This window comes from Bos taurus, chromosome 23, assembly GCF_002263795.3.
Source record: "Bos taurus isolate L1 Dominette 01449 registration number 42190680 breed Hereford chromosome 23, ARS-UCD2.0, whole genome shotgun sequence".
Lineage (NCBI taxonomy): Eukaryota > Metazoa > Chordata > Mammalia > Artiodactyla > Bovidae > Bos > Bos taurus.
In genome coordinates, this window is record NC_037350.1 from 25,939,444 (window position 1) to 25,964,042 (window position 24,599).

The 24,599-nt window shown below is 38.7% G+C and overlaps 1 protein-coding gene across 7 annotated transcripts in view; it reads left to right on the top strand.

The window, feature by feature from the left end:
* LOC783151 (butyrophilin subfamily 1 member A1) overlaps window positions 1-24,599 on the top strand; it is a 53,484-nt gene that overhangs the window by 17,549 nt on the left and 11,336 nt on the right. For 2 of the 7 annotated variants that reach the window (XM_024983889.2, XM_024983888.2), the window contains exons 1-3: window positions 6,492-10,421; window positions 22,365-22,475; window positions 24,117-24,137. In XM_024983889.2, coding sequence (XP_024839657.1) covers window positions 10,361-10,421; window positions 22,365-22,475; window positions 24,117-24,137 — 193 coding nt within the window. In that variant the 5' untranslated portion in view covers window positions 6,492-10,360. The other 5 variants (XM_059880598.1, XM_059880599.1, XM_059880596.1 and 2 more) reach the window with 4 other exon arrangements.

Below are 24,599 nucleotides of genomic sequence, written 5' to 3' on the forward strand. Positions count from 1 at the left end.
TTGTGTGTTATTTGTTGTTTTTCCCTTGCTGCTTTTAATATTTGTTCTTTGTGTTTGGTCTTTGTTAATTTGATTAATATATGTCTTGGGGTGTTTTGCCTTGGGTTTATCCTATTTGGGACTCTCTGGGTTTCTTGGACTTGAGTGATTATTTCCTTCCCCATTTTAGGGAAGTTTTCAACTATTATCTCCTCAAATATTTTCTCATGGTCTTTCTTTTTGTCTTCTTCTTCTGGGACCCTATGATTCGAATGTTGTAGCATTTAATATTGTCTTGGAGGTCTCTGAGATTGTCCTCATTTCTTTTAATTCATTTTTCTTTTTTCCTCTCTGATTCATTTATTTCTACCATTTTATCTTCTAATTCACTAATCCTATCTTCTGCCTCTGTTATTCTACTATTTGTTGCCTCCAGAGTGTTTTTGATTTCATTTATTGCATTATTCATTATATATTGACTCTTTTTTATTTCTTCTAGGTCCTTGTTAAACCTTTCTTGCATCTTCTCAATCCTTGTCTCCAGGCTATTTATCTGTGATTCCATTTTGATTTCAAGATTTTGGATCAATTTCACTATCATTTTTCAGAATTCTTTATCAGGTAGATTACTTATCTCTTCTTCTTTTGTTTGGTTTGGTGGGCATTTATCCTGTTCCTTTATCTGCTGGGTATTCCTCTGTCTCTTCATCTTGTTTAAATTGCTGAGTTTGGGGTGCCTTTCTGTATTCTGGCAGTTTGTGGAGTTCTCTTTATTGTGGCATTTCCTCACTGTGTGTTGGTTTGTACATGTGGCTTGTCAAGTTTTCTTGGTTAGGGAAGCTTGTGTGCGTATTCTGGTGGGTGGAGCTGGATTTCTTCTCTCTGGAGTGCAATGAAGTGTCCAGTAATGAGTTATGAGATGTCTATGGTTTTGGGGTGACTTTGGGCAACCTGTATCTTGGAGCTCAGGGCTGTGTTCCTGTGTTGCCAGAGAATTTGTTTGGTATGTCTTGCCCTGGAACTTGTTGGCCCTTGTGTGGTGCTTGGTTTCAGTGTAGGTATGGAGGCGTTTGATGAGCTCGTGTCAATTAATGGCCCCTGGAGTCAGGAGTTCCCTGGAGTCAGGGTTTGGACTTAAGCCTCCTGCTTCCAGTTATCGGTCTTATTTTTACAGTAGTTTCAAAACTTCTCCTTCTATACAGCACCATTGATAAAACATCTATGTTAAAGATGAAAAGTTTCTCTGCCATGAGGGCCACCCAGAGAGGTTCACAGTGTTACATGGAGAAGAGGGAGGAGGGAGTTAGAGGTGACCCAGATGAGATGAGGTGGAATCAATAGAGGAGAGAGTGGGGTAGCCAGTAATCACTTCCTTATGTGCACTCCACAACTGGACCACTCAGAGATGTTCACGGAGTTATACAGAGAAGAGAAGGAGGAAGGAGGCAGAGGTGGCCAGGAGGATAAAAGGGGGAAATGAAAAGGAGGGAGGCAGATCCAGCCAGTAATCAGTTCCCTAAGTGTTTTCCACCATCTGGAACACACAGAAATTCACAGAGTTGGGTAGAGTAGAGAGGGGTTAGGGAGGAGACACAGGAGACCTGGTGGAGGAAAAGGAGAGTCCAAAGGTAGAGAGAGCAGTCAAGCCAGTAATCTTGCTCCCTAGTGAAAAATGGGTACTGTAGATTGGGATCTTAAAGGTACAAAATTGGTAACAAATACATAAAAGCAAAAATTAAAAATCTAGAGTAGAGTTTGGAATTTCAAAAATACTATGTTAAAGAAAAGAAGAAGGAAAAGAAAGAGAGAAAACAAAAACAAAAACAAAGTCGCAAAAATTATAAAGAAAATATATGTATAAAATTGATAATAAATACCAAAAAGCAAAAGTTAAAAATCTTGAGTAGAGTTTGGAATTTCAAAAATACAATTGTAAAAAAAAAAAAGAAGAAGAAAAATAAAGAGAGAAAAAAGAAAAACAAAAACAAACAAAGTTGCAAAAATTATAAAGAAAATATAGGTACAAAATTGATAACAAATACCAAAAAGCATAAATTAAAAATCTAGAGTTGAGATGGAATTTCAGGTATACAATGTTATATAAAAGAAGAAGAGAAAGAAAGAGAGGGGGAAAAAAGTCACAAAAATTATAAAAAAAAAAATATAGGTACAAAATTGATAACAAATACCAAAAAGCTAAAATTAAAAATCTAGAGTAGAATTTGGAATTTCAGAAATACAATGTTAAAGAAAAGAAGAAAAAAAAACAAGGTCAAAAAATTATAAAAAATATATATATGAAGTTTGCTTTAAAAAAAATAGGGTCTTTTTTTTTTTTGCAAAGTAATAGTAGGTTATAAAAGTGAAAATTAAAGGAATAATAGAGGACTTAAAATTTTTTAAAAAATTAAAAAGAAAGAAAGAATGATGGTAAAAATAGTAAAAATATATCTAGGACTTTCTCTGGATTTGTTGTCGTTATTGTGGGTTCAGTTCATTTTTGGCTAGTTCCTTGGTCCGACTTATATTTCTCAAGATCTATAGGCTCCTTCCTATGTAGACGGTACTAACCACAGGGTTTTAATCTATTGCCTGTAGCTTCCAAGGCGGTTCCCTCTGTTATAGCTTCTTCTGTTTGCTGATCTCTTCAGTGTGTGGTTTCCGCCCTGATACAAAGGCGACGGTGGAGGACACTTTTTTTTTTTTTTTTTTTAGGCTCATTTGTTCAGTCACGCTGTGGGGAGGGAGGGACGCTGCAAGCAAATAACACTGGCATGTGCTCGCAGTGCCTCAGCCACACTGGGTCTGCCCCCGCTTACTGTGCATGTAACCTCCCTGCTCCCACTGCTCAGGCTCTAGTTTGCTCCACCGGGAACCATCCGTGGCTGGCCCTGGGCTGCTTGCACCTCCCAGGTCCAAGCCGCTCAGGTTCAGGCATTCGGGTAGTCCTCAGAGGTGCAGACTCAGTTGGGCCAGCGTTTTGTGCCCTTCCCAGGTCCGAGCAGCTCAGGTGATGAGGTGTTTGGCGAGCGCGATTGCTGCGACTTATCCCCTCTCCACCGCTCAGTTATCTAGGTGTACAACCAGCGCACCTTCTCAGGCGGATGTTGACCATCCAGACTCCCAAGAAGTCTTAGTTAGCAAAGAAGCCTGCTTGCAATTTTATAGATAATGTCTCTCTGGGGCTGCGATTGCCCCCTTTTGGCTCTGGCTGCCTGTCACTGGAAGGGGATGGTCTGCAGCCGGCTATCTCTGTTCAGTACTTGTTCTGTGTGCAGGCCTGGTGGTGTCTTAGGTTAGGGCTGGCTTTTCGCGTGGTAGATATCCCACAGTCTGGTTTGCTAGCCCAAATTAGTTCACTCAGATAGCGCTCGGGGTATTCAGGCCAGATCCTTACTCTAAGCGATGCAGCCCCCGCCGCACCTCCCTGCCCAGCCCCGACTTGCTAGTGGCGTGTGCAGGCATCTGCGCTGCTTCTCTGCAGGGGAGTTATCGTAGGGCTGCGGGTTTTAATTGTTTATTTATTTTTCCTCCCTGTTATGTTGCCCTCTGTGCTTTCAAGGCTCTGCACAGATTCGGCAGTGAGAAGGTTTCCTGGTGTTTGGAAACTTCTCTCTTTTTATGACTCCCTTCCCGGGATGGAACTCCGTCCCTCCCTCTTTTGTCTCTTTTTTTGTCTTTTATATTTTTTCCCACCTCCTTTCGAAGACTTGGGTTGCTTTTCTGGGTGCCTGATGTCCTCTGCCGGCCTTCAGAAGCTGTTTTGTGGAATTTACTCAGCGTTTAAATGTTCTTTTGATGAATTTGTGCAGGAGAAAGTGTTCTCCCTTCCTACTGCTCCGCCATCTTAGCTCCTCCCCTCCTGTATTTTTTATTCTTGAGAATTCTACTTGTCTCCTTTTTGTACTTTGTATTCTTTTTCTCATAATCTTTTATGTTTTTAAAATTAATGAATATATTTATAATACAAAAATACAGTCTTTAAACCATGTCTTAATTCCTGATCTCTGCCAATCTAGGTCTTTTTATTTTGAATATTTCTCTCCTAGTTATGTATTGTATTTTTATCCTCCATCTACCTAGTAATTTTCTGTAGGATGTGGATATTTTAAACATTAGTTCATTGACTGCTGGAGCCTGTGTTATGTTTTATTGAGTATTGAATTTGTCTAACACAGAGTTAGGTTACTAAAGGATTGGCTTGATTCTTTTAAGATTAGTTTTACACTTGTCAAAGCAAGATTAGAGTAGCCCTTAATAAATGATCTATTTTGTCTTACCACTAGATTTGCCCATATTTGGTGTTTTCTCAGTGCACATATTCAATGAAAACTCTTCACTCCAGCTGTTCTAAATTTGAATGTCTCCAATCCTATAGAAGTCCTATAAATATTATAGATCCTTTGCTATTATTTACCTCACTTCTTTAGTTTCATGCATACTTACATTGCTTAAACTCAGCAATGAGTCAAGGAAGAAATCTAAGCATACTTGGAATTATTTGGAATTTCTAGGGTATTTGGAATTATTTCTTTAAAAAGCTTACTTCTCACAATATTCAGTCATAGAAATTCCAGCTAGAATTTGTATAACTGAATTCCAGAGCAACTCATATTTTACTCACAGAAATTTATCTTATTGACTTCACCTGAAGAATGCCACAAGATTCTCTTTATCTCGCTCCTTTTTATTTATTTATTTATTTTCCTTTTTAAAAAAATTTTTATTTTATTTTTAAACTTTACAATATTGTATTGGTTCTGCCATATATTGAAATGAATCCGCCACAGGCATACATGTGTTCCCCATCCTGAACTCTCCTCCCTCCTCCCTCCAATGGAGTCCAAACAGTGCCTCAAGGCAGAATACCAGGATCATCATCAGTTCAGTTCAGTTCAGTCGCTCAGTCCTGTCTGACTCTTTGTGACCTCATGACTTTCAGCATGACAGGCCTCCCTGTCAATCACCAACTCCCAGAGTTCATCCAAACTCATGACATCGAGTTGGTGATGCCATCCAGCCATCTCATCTGCTGTCGTCCCCTTGTCTTCCTGTCCCCAATCCCTCCCAGCATCAGGGTCTTTCCCAATGAGTCAACTTTTCGCATGAGGTGGCCAAAGTATTGGAGTTTCAGCTTTAGCATCAGTCCTTCCAAAGAACACCCAGGACTGATCTCCTTTAGGATGGACTGGTTGGATCTCCTTGCAGTCCAAGGGACTCTCAAGAGTCTTCTCCAACACCACAGTTCAAAAGCATCAATTCTTCAGCACTCAGCTTTCTTCACAGTCCAACTCTCACATCCATACATGACCACTGGAAAAACCATAGCCTTGACTAGACAGACCTTTGTTGGCAAAGGAATGTCTCTGCTTTTCAATATACTATCTAGGTTGGTCATAACTTTCCTTCCAAGGAGTAAGAGTCTTTTAATTTCATGGCTGCAATCACCATCTGCAGTGATTTTGGAGCCCAAAAAAATAAAGTCTGACACTGTTTCCACTGTTTCCCATCTATTTCCCATGAAGTGATGGAACCAGATGCCATGATCTTAGTCTTCTGAATGTTGAGCTTTAAGCCAACTTTTTCACTTTCCTCTTTCACTTTCATCAAGAGACTTTTTAGTTCCTCTTCACTTTCTGCCATAAGGGTGGTGTCATCTGCATATCTGAGGTTATTGATATTTTTCCCGGCAATCTTGATTCCAGCTTGTACTTCTTCCAGCCCAGTGTTTCTCATGATGTACTCTGCATAGAAGTTAAATAAGCAGGGTGACAGTATACAGCCTCGACATACCCCCTTTCCTATTTGGAACCAGTCTGTTGTTCCATGTCGAGTTCTAACTGTTGCTTCCTGACCTGCATACAGGTTTCTCAAGAAGCAAGTCAGGTGGTCTGGTATTCCCATCTCTTTCAGAATTTTCCACAGTTTGTTGTGATCCACACAGTCAAAGGCTTTGGCATAGTCAATAAAGCAGAAATAGATGTTTTTTTCTGGAACTTTCTTGCTTTTTCCATGATCCATTGGATATTGGCAATTTGATCTCTCATTCCTCTGCCTTTTCTAAATCCAGCTTGAACATCTGATGGATCATCATAGGATTCAAGTTACTTGTCTGCCTTTGCTTAGGCATCACAAGATTTCTTACACAATGTTTGAAAATAAAAATTTCCATTTCTTTAAATAATTTGAAAATTATTTCTGAAGAGAGTCACAGAGAGCTTACTATAAATATTTAATTTCCTTTTCTTCTAAAGCAATATTATAGTTAGGAATGCATTTTACCTTTTAAGTGATTATACAAAGATAAAAAGAAATGAATGACATGGTCTTTGAAAAAAATGTTATATATCAAACTGAGTATCTTTTTTTTTTTTTTAGAAACTCTAATAAAGCCACATTACAGTCTGTGAAAGAAAAAGTAACACATAAATTCAGAGAAAAGACAGAGAAGAGAAAGGCAGAGAAAATAAAAAAGAAGAAAAAGAAAACATAGAAGTCTGTTAGGTAATGGTGGTCTCCATAGAGAAGCATGAACAACCAGGAGAGAAGAAAGACAAGAAAGGAATAATAATGAGAAGATGAGGAAGAGGAGGAAGAGAGGAAAAGCAAAAGAGGAAGAAGAATCAGAGAAAACAATGCTGTCTCTAAGATTGAGACTATGATTTGTTGAAAACTCTTACTTGTGTTAAAATTCACGTTAACAGAAAAAGCAAAAGTAGGAGCTGCAGAAATGCCATGCCTATGAGCTCAGTCGCTCAGTGGTGTTTGAATCTTTGGGACTTATGGAGTGTAGCCTAACAGGCTCCTTTGTCCATGGGATTACCTGCGAGAATACTGAGTGGATTGTCATTTTATTTTCAAGGAGATCTTCCCAACCCTGGGATTTAACCCCTGTTTCCTACAGCTCTTGCATTGCAAGCAAATTCTTTTTTGTTTTTGTTTTTTTTTTAATTAATTATTTTATTTTAATTGGAGGCTAGTTACTTTACAATATTGTATTGGTTTTGCCATACATTGACATGAATCAGCCATGGGTGCACATGTGTCCCCCATCCTGAACACCCCCTCCCACATCCCTCCGCATCCCATCCCTCAGGGTCATCCAGTGCACCAGCCCTGAGCACTCTGTCTCATGCATTGAACCTGGACTGGCAACCTATTTCACATACGATGATATACATGTTTCAATGTTATTCTCTCAAATCATCCCATCCTTACCTTCTCCCACAGAGTCCAAAAGTCTGTTCTTTACATCTGTGTCTCTTGCTGTCTCGCATATAGGGTCATTATTGCCATCTTTCTAAACTCCATATATATGCATTAATATACTGTATTGGTGTTTTTCTTTCTGACTTACTTCACTCTGTATAATAGGCTCCAATTTCATCCACCTATTGCATTCTTTTTAATAGCTGAGTAATATTCCATTGTGTATACGTACCACAGCTTCCTTATCCATTCATCTGCCGATGGACATCTAGGTTGCTTCCATGTCCTGGCTATTGTAAACCGTGCTGCAATGAACACTGGGGTACATGTGTCTCTTTGAATTCTGGTTTCCTCGGTGTGTATGCCCAGCAGTGGGATTGCTGGGTCATCTTGAGAAAGAAGAATGGAACTGGAGAATCAACATGCCTGACTTCAGACTATATTATAAAGCTACAGTCATCAAGACAGTATGGTACTAGCACAAAGACCGAAAAATAGATCAACGGAACAAAATAGAAAGCCCAGAGATAAATTCATGCTCCTATGGACACCTTATCTTTGACAAAGGAGGCAAGAATATACAATGGAGAAAAGATAACCTCTTTAACAAGTGGGGCTGGGGAAACTGGTCAACCACCTATAAAAGAATGAACCTAGAACACTTTTTAACACCACACACAAAAATAAACTCAAAATTGATTAAAGATCTAAATGTAAGACCAGAAGCTATAAAACTCCTAGACAAAAACATAGGCAAAACACTCTCTGGAATATATCCCAGCAGGATCCTCTATGACCCACCTCCCAGAGTAATGGAAATAAAAGCAAAAATAAACAAATGGGATCTAATTAAACTTAAATGCTTTTGCACAACAAAGGAAACTATAAGCAATGTGAAAAGACAGCCTTCAGAATGGGAGAAAGTAATAGCAGATGAAGCGACTGACAAAGAATTAATCTCAAAAATATACACGCAGCTTCTGCAGCTCAATTCCAGAAAAATTCATGACCCAATCAAAAAATGGGCCAAAGACCTAAACTAAACAGACATTTCTCCAAAGAAGACATGCAGATGGCTAACAAACACATGAAAAGATGCTCAACATCACTCATTATCAGAGAAATTCAAATCAAAAGCACAGTGAGGTACCATCTCCCACCAGTCAGAGTGGCTGCTATCAAAAAATCTACAATGAATGCTGGAGAGAGTGCAGGGAAAAGGGAATGCTCTTACACTGTTGGTTTGAATGCAAACTAGTATATCCACTATGAAGAATAGTGTGGCGATTCCTTAAAAAACTGGAAACAGAACTGCCATATGACCCAGAAATCCCACTGCTGGGCATATACTCAAGGAAAGAGGCACGTGCACCCCAATGTTCATGGCGGCACTGTTCACAATAGCTAGGACATGGAAGCAACCTAGATGTCCATCGGCAGATGAATGGGTAAGAAAGCTGTGGTACATATGCACAATGGAATATTATTCAGCTATTACAAAGAACACATTAGAATCAGTTCTAATGAGGTGGATGAAACTGGAGCCTATTATACAGAGTGAAGTAAGTCAGGAAGAGAAACATCAATACAGTATATTAACACACATATATGGAATTCAGAAAGATGGTAAAGATGACCCTATATGTGAGACAGCAAAAGAGACACAGATATAAAGAACAGACTTTTGGACCCTGTAGGACAAGGTGAGGATAGGATGATTTGAGAGAATATCATTGAAACATGTATATTACCATATGTGAAATAGATCGTCAGTCCAAGTTCAATGCATGAAACAGGGCACTTGAAGCCGGTGCACTGGGACAACGCTGAGGGATGAGATGGGAAGGGAGATGGGATGGAGGTTCAGGATGGGGGACACAAGTACACTCATGGCTATTTTCATGTCAATGTATGGCAAAAACCAATACAATATTGTAAAGTAATTAGCTTCCAATTAAAAGAAAGAAATTAATTAAAAAAGAACGTAAGTCTCAACTTTTCATTGTAAATAAATTTTTTAGTTAACAGGGCTTTGAGGTCCAAACTGCAAGTTTTACAAATGGATTCAAAATATAATGTCCTGTGTGGGCTTAGGGCAAAGTACTAAGCCCTACCTTTACTGAAAGACTAATTATACATTAACTGAAGAACAGAGTTCAAAATACTTCTTTTGATAAAAAGTGGCTGGTTTGATAAGAAGATCCTTGAACAATACACTCCCTTCCACCTCACCTTGATTTGAGTGCTTAACAGGAGCTGACAGATAAGGGGTAGGAGGCGTGGAGAAGTCAGCCAGCCTAAGATTGCATTTCTTAATTCTGGACTGTACAGTATAATCAGCTTCCTTGATGGTTCAGAGGCAAAGAATCCACCTGCAATGCTAGAGATCAGGATTTAATCCCTGGGCTGGGAAGATCCCAGAGGAGGAAATGGCAACCCACTTCAGTATTCTTCTCTGGAAAATCCCATGGCCAGAGGAGCCTGGCAGGCTGCAGTCCACGGGGGCATGCAAGAGTGGGACACAACTGAGCACGGGAGCACTAGGGCACAGTGTAGTCACTTGAGAATATATTTTAAATTACTGATTCATAGTTCTATCTTCTCTTCCTTCTTTCCACCTCTAAGAAATTTCTATTTGATTAGTCTGAGATAGGACCTGGGCAGGACTGTTAAGCAGTAACAAGTCTGGTTTAGTTTAATTGGCCTATAATTGGTCTACGTAAATGATCAAGTGAACATAAAAGTTCTTCTTGTTTCAGCACTAGATACTCTATGGTTGACTTGCATGACGAGAAAAATTAAAAAAGAAATCTAATCTGAGATTTATCAATTGAGTTTCTGTGTATATGCTGTTTGTGGATATATTCAAATGAATAACTGCTTCTGAAGTATTGTTTTATGATCATATAAGGTTCAGAGTACAGGGTCTCCTTTCCTGCTTCTGGTTAATTCCATGCTGCACCTGCAGCACTCAAGAACCAGAAACCTCATTCATATGACTGAAACTTCTCTCTGACCCGGGGATATTGCCTTGGGTCATATAATCTCTTCTCCCTCTGTGTTTGTAGAAGGGACACAAAGATATTTCAAAATCCTGCCAACACAACTCAGGACCAAGCTTAGACTTTCTCTGGGCCACAAGTGACTGACGTGAAACATCTTTCTTCTTAAGATGGTGACTTATCCAATAGATCACTATAGAAAATCACCTATGACGAATGGAAATCATAAAGGTGAGTTTTATTTTTTGATACTGCTGATATTGTTTGTCCTTTTGTGTTTGCATGTGTTAGAGAGAGAGAGAGAGCCTGTATGTCTAGCTAGTGCTTCTAACAAAAGCACTTGTCTTGTAAAAGACAGAGCAGACCTCAGGGTACAAGGCGTGAGATTTGGATTTCCACTCCTTCAGGTCTGGTCAATCTGACTTCCATACATTCTTTTCTGTATGTCATTAGAACATCACTTATTTCAAAAATATAATCAGCAATTAGCAATTAATGTGTGATATTTGCATTCTAAAGTCATAAAAAATTACCTCATAGAACTGAAAACAAATACTCTCATACTGGCTTCCCTCATGGTTCAGACAGTAAGGAATCTGCTTGCAATGCAGGAGACCTGGGTTCAAACCCTGGGTCAGGAAGCTACTCTAAGGGAATGGCTACCCACTGCAGTATTCTTGCCTGGAGAATTCCATGGATGGAGGGGCCTGGCAGGCAGGCTACAGTTTGTGGGGTTGCAAAGAATTGGACGTGGCTGAGCAACTAACACACTTTACTCTCAAAACTGGCCACTCTGTGTAATGATGAAATAAAGGCTTCTTTTAAGGAACACAATGCTGTGAAATTCCAAGATATTATTTTAATATTTTTATATTCATGAATTTTAATATCCATGGTGAATATGTTTTAATGTGCACTAATTAGAAATATTTAGGAGTGGAGTAGAGATCCAACTTGTGGTGGCTAATATTCTGATATATAGTAAGTCCTGAAAAAATTGATGTATAATGCCACTGTAGGTGAGTAAGCAACCATCTGTTTGGAAAAATAAGTGAGGACAACTCATGAACAGATAGAGTATGGAAAAAGTTTTTCTGGCCATCAGTGGGGTATTATTCAAATTATTGTAACATAAGATTTATATAATGCTCTAAAATTGTTTTATGCAAGAATATGGCATTGGGCTACTTTGATGTTAACTTTACACATTGAACTGCTTTGCAATATGTAGTGAAGACCTTTTTGTTGTAGCTATTTTTTTCATTAGAATGGTTGATATGTACAGGTAGGTTTCTCCAGTGTTTCCTTATGTAGAAGACCATATTATCACATACACATTTTTGCTATTATTGATTAATCTGTTTAGAGTCTAAAATATGCATATATAATAGGAAAGATAATGTAGTTTGTTACATTGACTTCCTCAATGATGATTATATGTCACTTTTGAAATTGAACACAATTTTTCTCATTGCTTTACTGATTATGATTTTATGCATGTAGTTAATATACATAATAATTTGCTTGCTTTCAAAGCAATACTCAGTAGTGGAAAAATATGAGGACAAAGAAGTGACAGAGAATGATAGTCCTATGGATAGGAATAGATGTAGGAAATAATGTTTTAGAAAGACACATCAATTTATATTAAAAAATGAATGGAACGGTAGATAATATCCATGCTGTAGAAAACTGAAGAACATTGGTTGAAAAATAAAAATTTGATTTAGCAATGTTATTGCTGCTGACCATTATCTGTGAATTTGCAGTATAATGCTAGGCTGCTGCTGCTGCTGCTAAGTTGCTTCAGTCCTGTCCGACTCTGTGCGACCCCATAGATGGCAGCCCACCAGGCTCCCCCGTCCCTGGGATTCTCCAGTCAAGAACACTGGAGTGGGTTGCCATTTCCTTCTCCAATGCATGAAAGGGAAAAGTGAGAGTGAACTCGCTCAGTCGTGTACGACTCTTAGCGACCCCATGGACTGTAGCCCAGCAGGCTCCTCCATCGTGATTTTCCAGGCAAGAGTGCTGGAGTGGGGTGCCATTGCCTTCTCCGATAATGCTAGGAGAAGAAGTATGATTATACATGATAGATAAGACAATGGCAGGTGATCTGGTCACTTTTTGAGGAAGAAGATAGGATGAAGGAGCTAAAATACCAGTAGATGGTATGACCATTTACCTAGAAGGAGAGCTGGACCAAACTTTCTGCTCACATGGTACCAATAGCAATTAAGTAGATAAAATCAGTTCTCTCAGGCATTTCTCAGGCATTTGGCTGAGAGAATAGGTAGGAAATTAGTGGACCTCTAGCAAGAAGAATACTAATATAAACGAAAAGAAGTAAGAATATTTTATACTTCTTTTTGTGTAAAATACATCATTACACATAATGAAACTGTAAAACGACATTTCATTAAGTAGAGATGGCTACATCTCAGACTTAAATTCTAAGAATTCTTGAAATTTATATCAATTACTTAGATATTCATTTAAAAAAACAGCAATTAAATAATCTGAATGACATATAAGACTATATTATTAACTTCAAATGCATTTTCTGAAAAAATTTACACTTAGAATTTACATTTAAATGAATGAGCTTTTTCACATACTTTTAAAGGTTATGCTCCATTTACAGTAATTACAAAACATTGACTGGGTTCCCTGTGTTGTTGAGTGCGTCCTTGTAGCCTGTCTTACACGCAATAGTTTGTACCTCCCACACCCATACCACTCTTATGTTGCCCCCCTCCTTTAAAACTGTATATAAAAAAAGAATGAATGTTTTTTCATGTGGGCTTCCACAGTAAAGATCAGATTCAAAGATGAAAAAGGATTTTCCCTGTTTATTGCTCATTTCTCAGATTCTTGCTTTTTGTCATAAAATTTGATTCTCTTGGATGTGATTCTGTCTTACATAGTGACTTGCCTCACCAAATAAAATTTCAGATTTTATCTTTTATATATTGTTGTAAAGTACTGTTATGTACTCAAATTTAAGTTTCTAGGAAATCAATTGGAAAAGATTTTACTATTTATACAAAATTCTGTTGGATTCTTAGCCAAATTTATATCTTTAAGTAAATTATCTGCTAACCGCTGTTAGTTTGCAGTTAGATGTTTTAAATGTTTAAGTGAAGCACTCATAACTGGAATATTTAAGTGTATCATTTTTACTGTTTCTTATTGAAGTATAGTTGATTTATAGTTTCATGTATGCAACATATTGATTTGATGTTTTTGTGTATTAACACTCCATTTAAATTATTACATAATGTTGCTACATACTCTGTGCTGCACATTACATTCTAGTATATTATTTATTTATATCTAGCAGTTTACACCTCTTAATCCTCTTCCCCTATCTGTCCTCTTCCCCCAACTTTCTTTCTCCTTGTAACCACTAGCTATTCTCTGTTTCTGTGTCAGTTTCTCTTTTGTTGTATTGGTTTATTTGTTTTGTTTTCCAGATTCCACATATAATAGAAAATATACAGTATTTTTATTTCTCTGTCTGACTTATTTAATCAAGCTTCATACCATCCAGATCCATCCATTTTGTTGTAAATGGCAGAATTTAATTTTTTGTGGTTGAATAATATTCCATAGAGGGATTGGGGGCAGGAGGAGAAGGGGATGACAGAGGATGAGATGGCTGGATGGCATCACCAACTGGATGCACGTGAGTTTTGGTGAACTCCGGGAGTTGGTGATGGACAGGGAGGCCTGGCATGCTGCAATTCATGGGATCACAAAGAGTCAGACGTGACTGAGCAACTGAACTGAACTGAATATTCCATATACATATATTACACACACACACACACACACACATATAAAATGACATTTTTCAAAATAAAAGAATACGTAGAAAATGGGATTTCTTACACAACTACCTAGAAAACGCAATAGCATTTTATTCTGCTCTTGTGGGTGATACAGTGACTTATGTACACATTTATTTGCTTACTTTCAAAAGGGGAAGAGAATAATTGCTTGTTGTATTTAATGTAATCACACTCCCTCCTTGCAGCACCAAGAATATGATCCTCTGTACCATATGCAAGGCTTAGGACTCCTGGGTGTGTCTGAGGCCGCACACAAAGCAGGAAACAAGGCCTAAAAGATGACCAGTTCACACTGAGCTGGAATGTGACATGGGGTCTTAGGTGGGAAGGTAGCTTCATGATAGCATGGATGGTTAAAGAGTCAAAGTGAGAGTCGAATAGGAAAAAGGAAAAAAGAGAAATGGTTGTGAAAAAGAAGGTCCAGATGGGTCACCAGATTCTGAAAAAATATTAGGAGGCTGAGTGTGTAGCTTACATCACAATGAAAGCAAAAATTAAGGGTTCTCTGAGTAGACAAATAGGAGAATAGTCTGAGAGTATGCTGTATGGATACTTTATCACAGACTACTGGTGCTGACATTTCACTACTTTGAATAGATGCTTGAAACTTTGTTGCTATTGTTCTTTAGTTGCTCACTCTTTGAGACCCCCTGGACTGAAGAACCCCATGCCTCCCTGTCCTTCACTATCTCCCGAAATTTGCTCAAACTCATGTCCATTGAATCTGTGATGCCATCCAACCATCTCATTCTCTGTCATCCCCTTCTCCTGCCTTCAACTTTTCCCAGTCTCAGGGTCTTTTCTAGAGTCAGCTCTTGGCATCAGGTGGTCAAAGTAGGTGCTTCAGCTTCAATAAAAGTCCTTCCAGTGAATATTCTGTGTTTGATTTCCTTGCAGTCCAAGGGACCCTCAAGAGTCTTCTCCATCATCACAGTTCAAAAGCATCAGTTCTTCAGCACTTAACTTTCTTTACAGTCCAACCTTCACATCCATAATGTTATAACTTTTGCTTCAACCATCAAATATATTTTAGAAAACTCAAAAAAAAAAAAAAAAAAGAAAAACCTATCATATTTGTCCATGTTTGTACTCCTTCCCTGTTCTGTCTTCCTTACTGATGTTCCAAGACTTCTTATTTTATCATTCCCTTTCAATTTCAAGACGTTTATTTAGCTATTTTTTTAGGACAGGTCTGCTGGCAAGAAATTCTCTTAGCTTACCTTAATCTGAAAATGCCTTTCAGTTCAGTTCAGTCACTCAGTTGTGTCCGACTCTTTGCGACCCCATGAATCACAGCACACCAGGCCTCCCTGTCCATCACCAACTCCCGGAATTCACTCAGACTCACGTCCATCGAGTCAGTGATGCCATCCAGCCATCTCATCCTCTGTCGTCCCCTTCTTCTCCTGTCCCCAATCCATCCCAGCATCAGGGTCTTTTCCAATGAGTCAACTCTTTGCATGAGGTGGCCAAAGTATTGGAGTTTCAGCTTTAGCATCATTGCTTCCAAAGAAATCCCAGGACTGACCTCCTTCAGAATGGACTGGTTGGATCTCCTTGCAGTCCAAGGGACTCTCAAGAGTCTTCTCCAACACCACAGTTCAAAAGCAGCAATTCTTCAGCACTCAGCCTTCGTCACAGTCCAACTCTCACATCCATACATGACCACAGGAAAAACCATAGCCTTGACTAGACGGACCTTTGTTGGAAAAGTAATGTCTCTGCTTTTCAATATACTATCTAGGTTGGTCATAACTTTTCTTCCAAGGAGTAAGCATCTTTCAATTTCATGGCTGCAATCACCATCTGCAGTGATTTTGGAGCCCCCCAAAATAAAGTCTGACACTGTTTCCACTGTTTCCCCATCTATTTCCCATGAAGTGATGGGACTGGATGCCATGATTTTCGTTTTCTGAATGTTGAGCTTTAAGCCAACTTTTTCAATCTCCACTTTCACTTTCATCAAGAGGCTTTTTAGTTCCTCTTCACTTTCTGCCATAAGGGTGGTGTCATCTGCATATCTGAGGTTATTGATATTTTTCCCGGCAATCTTGATTCCAGCTTGTGTTTCTTCCAGTCCAGCGTTTCTCATGATGTACTCTGCATATAAGTTAAATAAGTAGGGTGACAATATATATACTGGTCTCCTCATGTCATTCTCTCTCTCAACCTCTGGCTGAGTTTCCATCTAGAGCACAGAGGCCCGCCAAGCTTACTAATTTTGCCTGGGCTTCTAATTTTTGCCAGGGGGCCTGCTGACAATTTATGACCCTCTCCTTGTGACAGCAGTCAGTCAACCAGAACACTTATTTCTCCAGGGGTGATTATTTTTAAAACAGACGCCACCTTCCGAAGGTACCAGATAAAGTTACATTTCTATAGGGTGAGGGTGTAGTGGGTTTTAATTAAGGGAAGAATTTACTTAACCCAAGGTCTAACGTGATTAATATCAAAGGTTAATACTTATTTCTTCTATATATTCATTAATGTGTATAAGGGCAGGGGATGTGGAGACTTAGCAGCAAACATTGGCTCAACAAATGAAAAACCCTTCACCAATACAATTTCTAATCAGCCCACTATACTATACTAATAGTTTTCTAACTTCTCTAAAGAACCTGTTTTTAGAAGGTTTAAAGCATCTCGTGCCTCTCATGGTTGGGAGGCTGTGAACAATCACATGTGGCCAGACATGTGGTCAGGCAGGCTAGAGAAGCTTCAGAGGAGTTTGTAGGTTGAAACACTCCTATCACGCCCAGGAATTATTATTAACTGGAGCTCTAAGTTAACTCCTTCTCTGAAAGAGGTGGTGGGGGACAGCTCCCTGTAAAGTCAGAGGTGAGAGCACAAAGTAGTAAAGTAGGCAGGCTCTGGTCTTGGGGGTAGATGCTAGAGAATTTCCAAGGGGACTCCTGAGGCTCGATCCTGCCTTTGCGTATGTCGAGCCTCCTTCCTCATGACCTTTGCCACGGGCGGAATTCCTCATGCTGGCTCCCAGCAGTCAGTGATCACACCATCATGATTATCTGGGTTGTGAAGATCTTTTTTGTACAGTTCTTCTGTGTATTCTTGCCACCTCTTCTTAATATCTTCTGCTTCTGTTAGGTCCATACCATTTCTGTCCTTTATCGAGCCCATCTTTGCATGAAATGTTCCCTTGGTATCTCTAATTTTCTTGAAGAGATCTCTAGTCTTTCCCATTCTCTATTTCTCTATCTCTAATTTTCCTCTATTTCTTTGCACTGATCTCAGAGGAAGGCTTTCTTATCTCTCCTTGCTATTCTTTGGAACTCTGCATTCAGATGATTATATCTTTCCTTTTCTCCTCTGCTTTTCGCTTCTCTTCTTTTCACAGCTATTTGTAAGGCCTCCCCAAACAGCCATTTTGCTTTTCTGCATTTCTTTTCCATGGGGATGGTCTTGATCCCTGTCTCCTGTACAATGTTACAAACCTCATTCCATAGTTCATCAGGCACTCTGTCTATCAGATCTAGGCCCTTAAATCTATTTCTCACTTCCACTGTATAATCATAAGGGATTTGATTTAGGTCATACCTGAATGGTCTAGTGGTTTTCCCTACTTTCTTCATTTTAAGTCTGAATTTGGTAATAAGGAGTTCATGATCTGAGCCACAGTCAGCTCCCAGTCTTCTTTTTGTTGACTGTATAGAGCTTCTCCATCTTTGGCTGCAAAGAACATAATCAATCTGATTTAGGTGTTGACCATCTGGTGATGTCCATGTGTAGAGTCTTCTCTTGTGTTGTTGGAAGAGGGTGTTTGTTATGACTGGTGCATTTTCTTGGCAAAACTCTATTAGTCTTTGCCCTGCTTCATTCTGTATTCCAAGGCCAAATTTGCATGTTACTCCAGGTGTTTCTTGACTTCCTACTTTTGCATTCCAGTCCCCTATAATGAAAAGGACATCTTTTTTGGGTGTTAGTTCTAAAAGGTCTTGTAGGTCTTCATAGAACCATTCAACACCAGCTTCTTCAGCATTACTGGTTGGGGCATAGACTTGGATTACTTTGATATTGAATGGTTTGCCTTGGAAATGAACAGAGATCATTCTGTCGTCTTTGAGATTGCATCCAAGTACTGCATTACAGACTGTTTTGTTGACCATGATGGCTACTCCATTTCTTCTCAGGGATTCCTGCCTGCAGTAGTAGATATAATGGTCAGCTGAGTTAAATTCACCCATTCCAGTCCATTTGAGTTCGCTGATTCCTAGAATGTCGACATTCACTCTTGCCATTTCTTGTTTGACCACTTCCACTTTGCCTTGATTCATGGACCTGACATTCCAGGTTCCTATGCAATATTGCTCTTTACAGCACTGGACCTTGCTTCTATCGCCAGCCACATCCACAGCTGGGGATTGTTTTTGCTTTGGCTCCATCCCTTCATTCTTTCTGGAGTTATTTCTCTGCTGATCTCCAGTAGCATATTAGGCACCTACTGACCTGGGGAGTTCCTCTTTCAGTATCCTATCATTTTGCCTTTTCATACTGTTCATGGGGTTCTCAAGGCAAGAATACTGAAGTGGTTTGCCATTCCCTTCTCCAGTGGACCACATTCTGTCAGATCTCTCCACCATGACCCGCCCGTCTTGGGTTGCCCCACGGGCATGGCTTAGTTTCATTGAGTTAGACAAGGCTGTGGTCCTAGTGTGATTAGACTGACTAGTTTTCTGTGAGTATGGTTTCAGTGTGTCTGCCCTCTGATGCCCTCTTGCAACACCAACTGTCTTACTTGGGTTTCTCTTACCTTGGGCATGGGGTATCTCTTCACAGCTGCTCCAGCAAAGTGCAGCTGCTGCTCCTTACCTTGGACGAGGGGTATCTCCTCACCGCCGCCTACCTGACCTTCAATGTGGGATAGCTCCTCTAGGCCCTCCTGCGCCCATGCAGCCACCACTCTTTGGACGTGGGGTTGCTCCTCCTGGCTGCCGCCACTGGCCTATTTCCCTTTAACTCCTAAAAAAACTCCTAAAGTTTTTTTCTCTTTACTTTTCTGAAGTTGGGTTATGATGTATCTTGGCATGGATTTGTTTAGTTTTATCTTATTTGTGGTTTGCTCAGCTTATTGAGTATATAGGTTAATGTCTTTTGTCAAATTTGGGACATTTTTAGTCATTATTTCTTCAAATACTTTTTCAGCTTCACAGTCTTTCTAGTCTCCTGGGACCCCAATGACATGTACATTAGATCTTTTGTTATTGAGATTTTGTTGTTTATTTCAGTCTATTTTCTCTTCATTGTTCAGTTTGGATAATTAGCATAGTACTATCTTCAAGTTCACTGACTAATTCTTCTATCATCTCCATTCTCTGTTAAACCTTCAGTGATTATTTTATTTTGAATATTGTATTTTCTATTTCATAAATTTCTATTTTATCCTTTGTATCTTCTATTTGTTTATGAAGACTATATTTTTTCATTTGTCAAAAGTGAGTTTGTAATTACTTATTTTTATGATTACCACATAAAATCCTAGACAAGTATCTTTGTCATTGTGATGTTAGTATGTATTGCCTTTTTTTCATTTAAGATGATATTTTCTTGGTTCTCCCAGGTATGAAGTGTGATTTTCTATTGTATCCTGGACATCTTGGGTCTTATATTATCAGGCTGTGTATTTTATTACATCATCTATTATATCAAGCCTCAAATGGTACCGCATGTATGGGAAAATGAAGATATCATCTCATGTTGCTAAGTGAAGGTGGAAGCAGCGGTTTCCCACTTAGCATTATTTAACACTGTCGAAGGAGAGAGGCATTTTGTTGCTGCTGGGTAGGGCTGAAAGCTCAGGTTCCCCTTTGGTCCTCTGCTGACAGTACCTCACCTGGTAGAGTGAGGGCACCTCATTACTATTTTCTGTGTATCTCCACCGACTCTGTGGCAGGGCAGGGGCACTGACCTCACTGCTGCTGAGTGGGAATGAAAGTTCCAGCTCTCCACTTTGCCCTCAGTGACACCAGCCAGGACAGGATGGGGCACATTGTTAACTGAGTTTAGGTGAATCACTAGGCTACTCAGTCTTTGCTGAATAGCAGGAGTGGGATTATGGTTTTCTCTGTGGTGTTTGGCTGGAGTCAGGAAGTTATCACTTACAAGTTTTCATCTCATTAGGTTGTCCATTCCTGGTCCTGTGACCACAAAGAGCAAGCTTTTCTTGGGGGTTACTTTGTCTTAGCATGCGTGTGTGTACTCAGTCGTGTCTGACTCTCTGCCACCCCATGGACTGTTGCCCACCATGCTCTTGTGTCCACGGGATTTTCCAGGCAAGAATACTGGAGTGGGCTTTCATTTCCTCCTCCAGGGGATCTTCCTGACCCAGGAATCCAACGTGTGTTTCCTGTGTCTCCTGCACTGGCGGCAGATTCTTTACCAAGGAGTCATTTGGGCTTCCCTGGTGGTTCAGCTGGTAAAGAATCCCACCTGGAATGTTGGATACCTGGGTTCAATCCCTGGGTTGGGAAGATCCCGTGGAGAAGGGAAAGGCTACCCACTCCAGTATTCTGGGCTGGAGAATTCCGTAGACTGTGTAGTTCTTGGGGTCGCAAAGAGTCAGACATGACTGAGTGACTTTCACCAGCACCACCAGCATCTGAGAAGCTTTGTCTTTACCCATTGGCATTTCTGGATTATTGGTTTCTCCAGCGTCCATTCAAGGATACATTAGGAGAGAAAAAAAAAAAAAAAAAAGATGGAGGTAGAGAGAGTCACAATATATGTCATTGCTGACATCTTTTAGAGTCTCTTTGTATTTGTTATATATATGTAGTGCTTGGGGCTTCAATTATTAGCGGCATAGGGAAAGGTGTCTATTCCATTATTTCCCAGAACTAGATAGTCCCCTGGTTTCTTAATTGACTCATGATATTTTTCTAATATCTTCAACTACTTGAAAAAATGTGCTCACCAAAGCACTAATAGATTTGAGTTTATTTTCTCAGTCTGGACACATTTCTTTAGCTTCTTCAATCAAACAAAATTAATCTCACTTCCATTGGTTACAGAGAAGGCAATGGCAACCCACTCCAGTTCTCTTGCCTGGGAAATCCCAGGGATGGAGGAGCCTGGTAGGCTACAGTCCATGGGGTCTCGAAGAGTCAGACACGACTGAACGATTTCACTTTCACTTTCATTAATTGGAGAAGGAAATGGCAACCCACTCCAGTGTTCTTGCCTGGAGAACCCCGGGACGGGAAGCCTGGTGGGCTGCTGTCTATGGGGTCGCACAGAGTCAGACACGACTGATGTGACTTATCAGCAGCAGCACTGTTGGTTAATGGCATCTCTTACTTGACTAAGAAATGAGTTATAAAACTTTCTTTGGTGCAGCCTTATTTTCATTTTATATTTTCATGAAACAGATCTTTTCTATAATGAGATATTTAATTTTTAATTTTATAATTTTTCTTATGGTTGCTTTACCATAATTTGAAAATATTGTAATGAGTGCTAGTCTGGCAATGCCAGTGCATATTGCTATCTTTTAACAAAGCTACAGTATTGTTGCATAATAAATACATGTAATTCAGTAATAAGACAATGCATACCCTAATGTATCTCAAAATGTTTTATTCAAATTCTACTCCCCCACCTTTTACATGTTTTGACATGTTTAGTATTACCTGGCAATAAAGCAAAGATATAAAGTAAAATTTTGCAATGCTGTGACAGTCCAGCCACTTAAAATAATAGGGAGTTATAACTGTCACTGTATTTCAGTCTTGATGAAACTATTCATCTGTTATTATAGTGAAAAAAAACAGTTATAAACCACATGTATATGAATAAGCGTAGCTGAGTTCAATGGAATGACAACAAAATTTGAGTTTTTAATTTTGTGTCACAAATACTATTTATTTTTCCATTGATGTAGCAATGTGAAATTCACTCAGACATCACATATCTTCCAAAAATATATGTCAGATTTGATTTGGCCTGTAGGCCATTGTCAGACAATGCCTGACCTAGATCATGTTAAACTTCATAGGATATAGGAAAATGATGAGGGCATATCAAGAATTTGACAGAGAGTCCCTCATTTATTGTGAAGGGTCCACACTCAGCAATCCTTTACAACCCATGGGAGAAGCATCTTGCCAACCCTTGGCCTACCCTGAGATATTCAATTCCACATTGTTTACTGAGTGGTTGCTGCTATCCATTCCACTCCAAGTCTATCTATGAAGGTTTAAACTTGGTCATAGACTTACAGGTTACTTGAAGTGTGGAATTGAAGTGTGGAATTAAACAATAGGATTGGTCTGGACACTAATAAGAAAATTCTCTGGTGTACCTTTTCCAGAATTTCCCCCCAGAGTAAATGACATAGACACTTTCCCTGCAATTCAACTACTCTACCTCTTAGTGACGTTCTTTATTATTGGAGTATCCTGGAGGGAATATCACAAAAATGGTAAGTTACTACATACTTAAATAATTAAAGTCATGATATCTTAAGGGAACTGTCCACTATCTGACAGACTTTGACATGGCTTCCGAATGGTGATGATAATAGAGATGAGCAGAATCTGAACTTTCCTTTATAAAAGCTGAACTGGAGGCAAGAGCAGGAATAGTCTCACTCCACTGTGTACCTTTGATGGGAACTCATTCATTTAGTTCTGGACAACACTATTTAAGAATGATTTTGACAAATTGCAATTCATCAAGTGTACTATTCATCCAAACTACAAAGTTTCTGAAAACATTTCTTTTAAATTAACAGAATAAATAAATAGTTGACTTTTGTCAACTATTTTGATAACTTTTCATTGAGAGTAGATTCTTTCAGTCTCTCAGTTTCTCTCCAGAGTTGTTTTGATTGTTATCATTAGAAATACCTGCTTGAAGCTGTAAAGAGTCATATTTGAGCTCTAGTATCTATTAGGAAATATTTTAATGATGATTTTTTTTCATTATCAGATATATCTGCAAAAATATTATGAATTGACTACCACTGATATAATTTTGTTGAAAATTTTATTTATTTAATTTTTTTTTTCCTTTTGCTGTGCTAGGTCTTCGATGCTGTACACCAGCTTTCTCTAGTTGGGATGAGTAGGGGCTACTGTTTATTGTGGTGTACAAGCTTCTCATTGCAGTGGCTTTTCTCACCATAGAGTACAGGCTCTAGGCAGATGGATTACAGCATGTGGGCTCTAAAATAGTTCCAGCACATGAGCTCTAAGCACTGATTCAGTAGTTGTGGTGCATAGGCTTAGTTGTTCTGTGGCATGAGGGATCTTCCAGGATCAGGGATCAAATCCTTGTCCCCAGCATTGGCAGATGGATTCTTAACTTCTGGAACACCAGGGAAGTCCTTGTTGAAATCTTCATGGTCATATATAGGAATTATTTTTCTTATATTAGAGAGTAGATTCCTAAATCCGGTGGAGGATTGCATTATAATATGTAAAGAAAAAATCCTATATTCTCAATCAAGATTTGCAGGGTAATGTTAAGAAAATTTTACCACAGGGTTTTCACAATTTTTAAAGTTGCTTTTAGGAAAAAAAAAAAAGCAACTCCTTAGAAAATAAAATATGCAATATTATACAAATTCAAAACTTCTGAATATGCAGAAATACTCAAGGAAAAACACAGATTTTTTTTTTCAGCCTAGATACTTAGCAGTAGAAATCAATGAATATTATTGAATGACATCCCATGAAAATATTTTATTCTAAAAACTAACACACTGACTTTAAATAAAATCAAGATAAAATCTTAAATCAAATCAAGACAAAATTTTTAAAAACTCAATTTAAGTTAATATAGTCATCACAACAGAAAAATGGATATTGGCACAAAATAGGATGCAAAATTTCACCAAATATCTTTTAAAATTCCTAACAATAAACTAAAGCAATCAATATAGTATTAGAATCTGTTTAATGAGAAACTCTAAAGGAATTTGTGCAAGCTTAAAGGAAATGACCCCAGAGGGATTAATAAAGAGCAAGGGAAGGATTTGGTGGATAGAAATAAGGTGAAGAGTTTGTCTTTATCTGTTTTTATTCTGAAAATTAAAAACTCCATCCCCCCTTTTTTTTAGAAAACATGAAGAAAGAAAAAGGTATGTTACCTTCATCCATGTACAAAGATTTGACTAATAACCTAATTGATTCTAATTCTTAATTCATTTGTAAGTTGTATAAATTTATTGGAAATAAATGAGCTTATCTAATCTTTTATTAAGAGAAAGAAGTAAAAGGACAATTTATCTCCTCCCAAATGGAAAATAAATAATTGAAGAAAAGTCAGACCTGATTTATATAAAAGCTATGTTCTTGGTACATTGGCATTATGTAAAATGGAATTTTGTCCATAAAAGAATTACTATTCATTTCTCTGTAATTTTATTTGTGAATAAAAATTTGATTTAGCAATGTTATTGCTGCTGACCATTATCTGTGAATTTGCAGTATAATGCTAGGCTGCTGCTGCTGCTGCTAAGTCGCTTCAGTCCTGTCCGACTCTGTGCAACCCCATAGACGGCCTCCTACCAGGCTCCTCTGTCTCTGGGATTCTCCAGGCA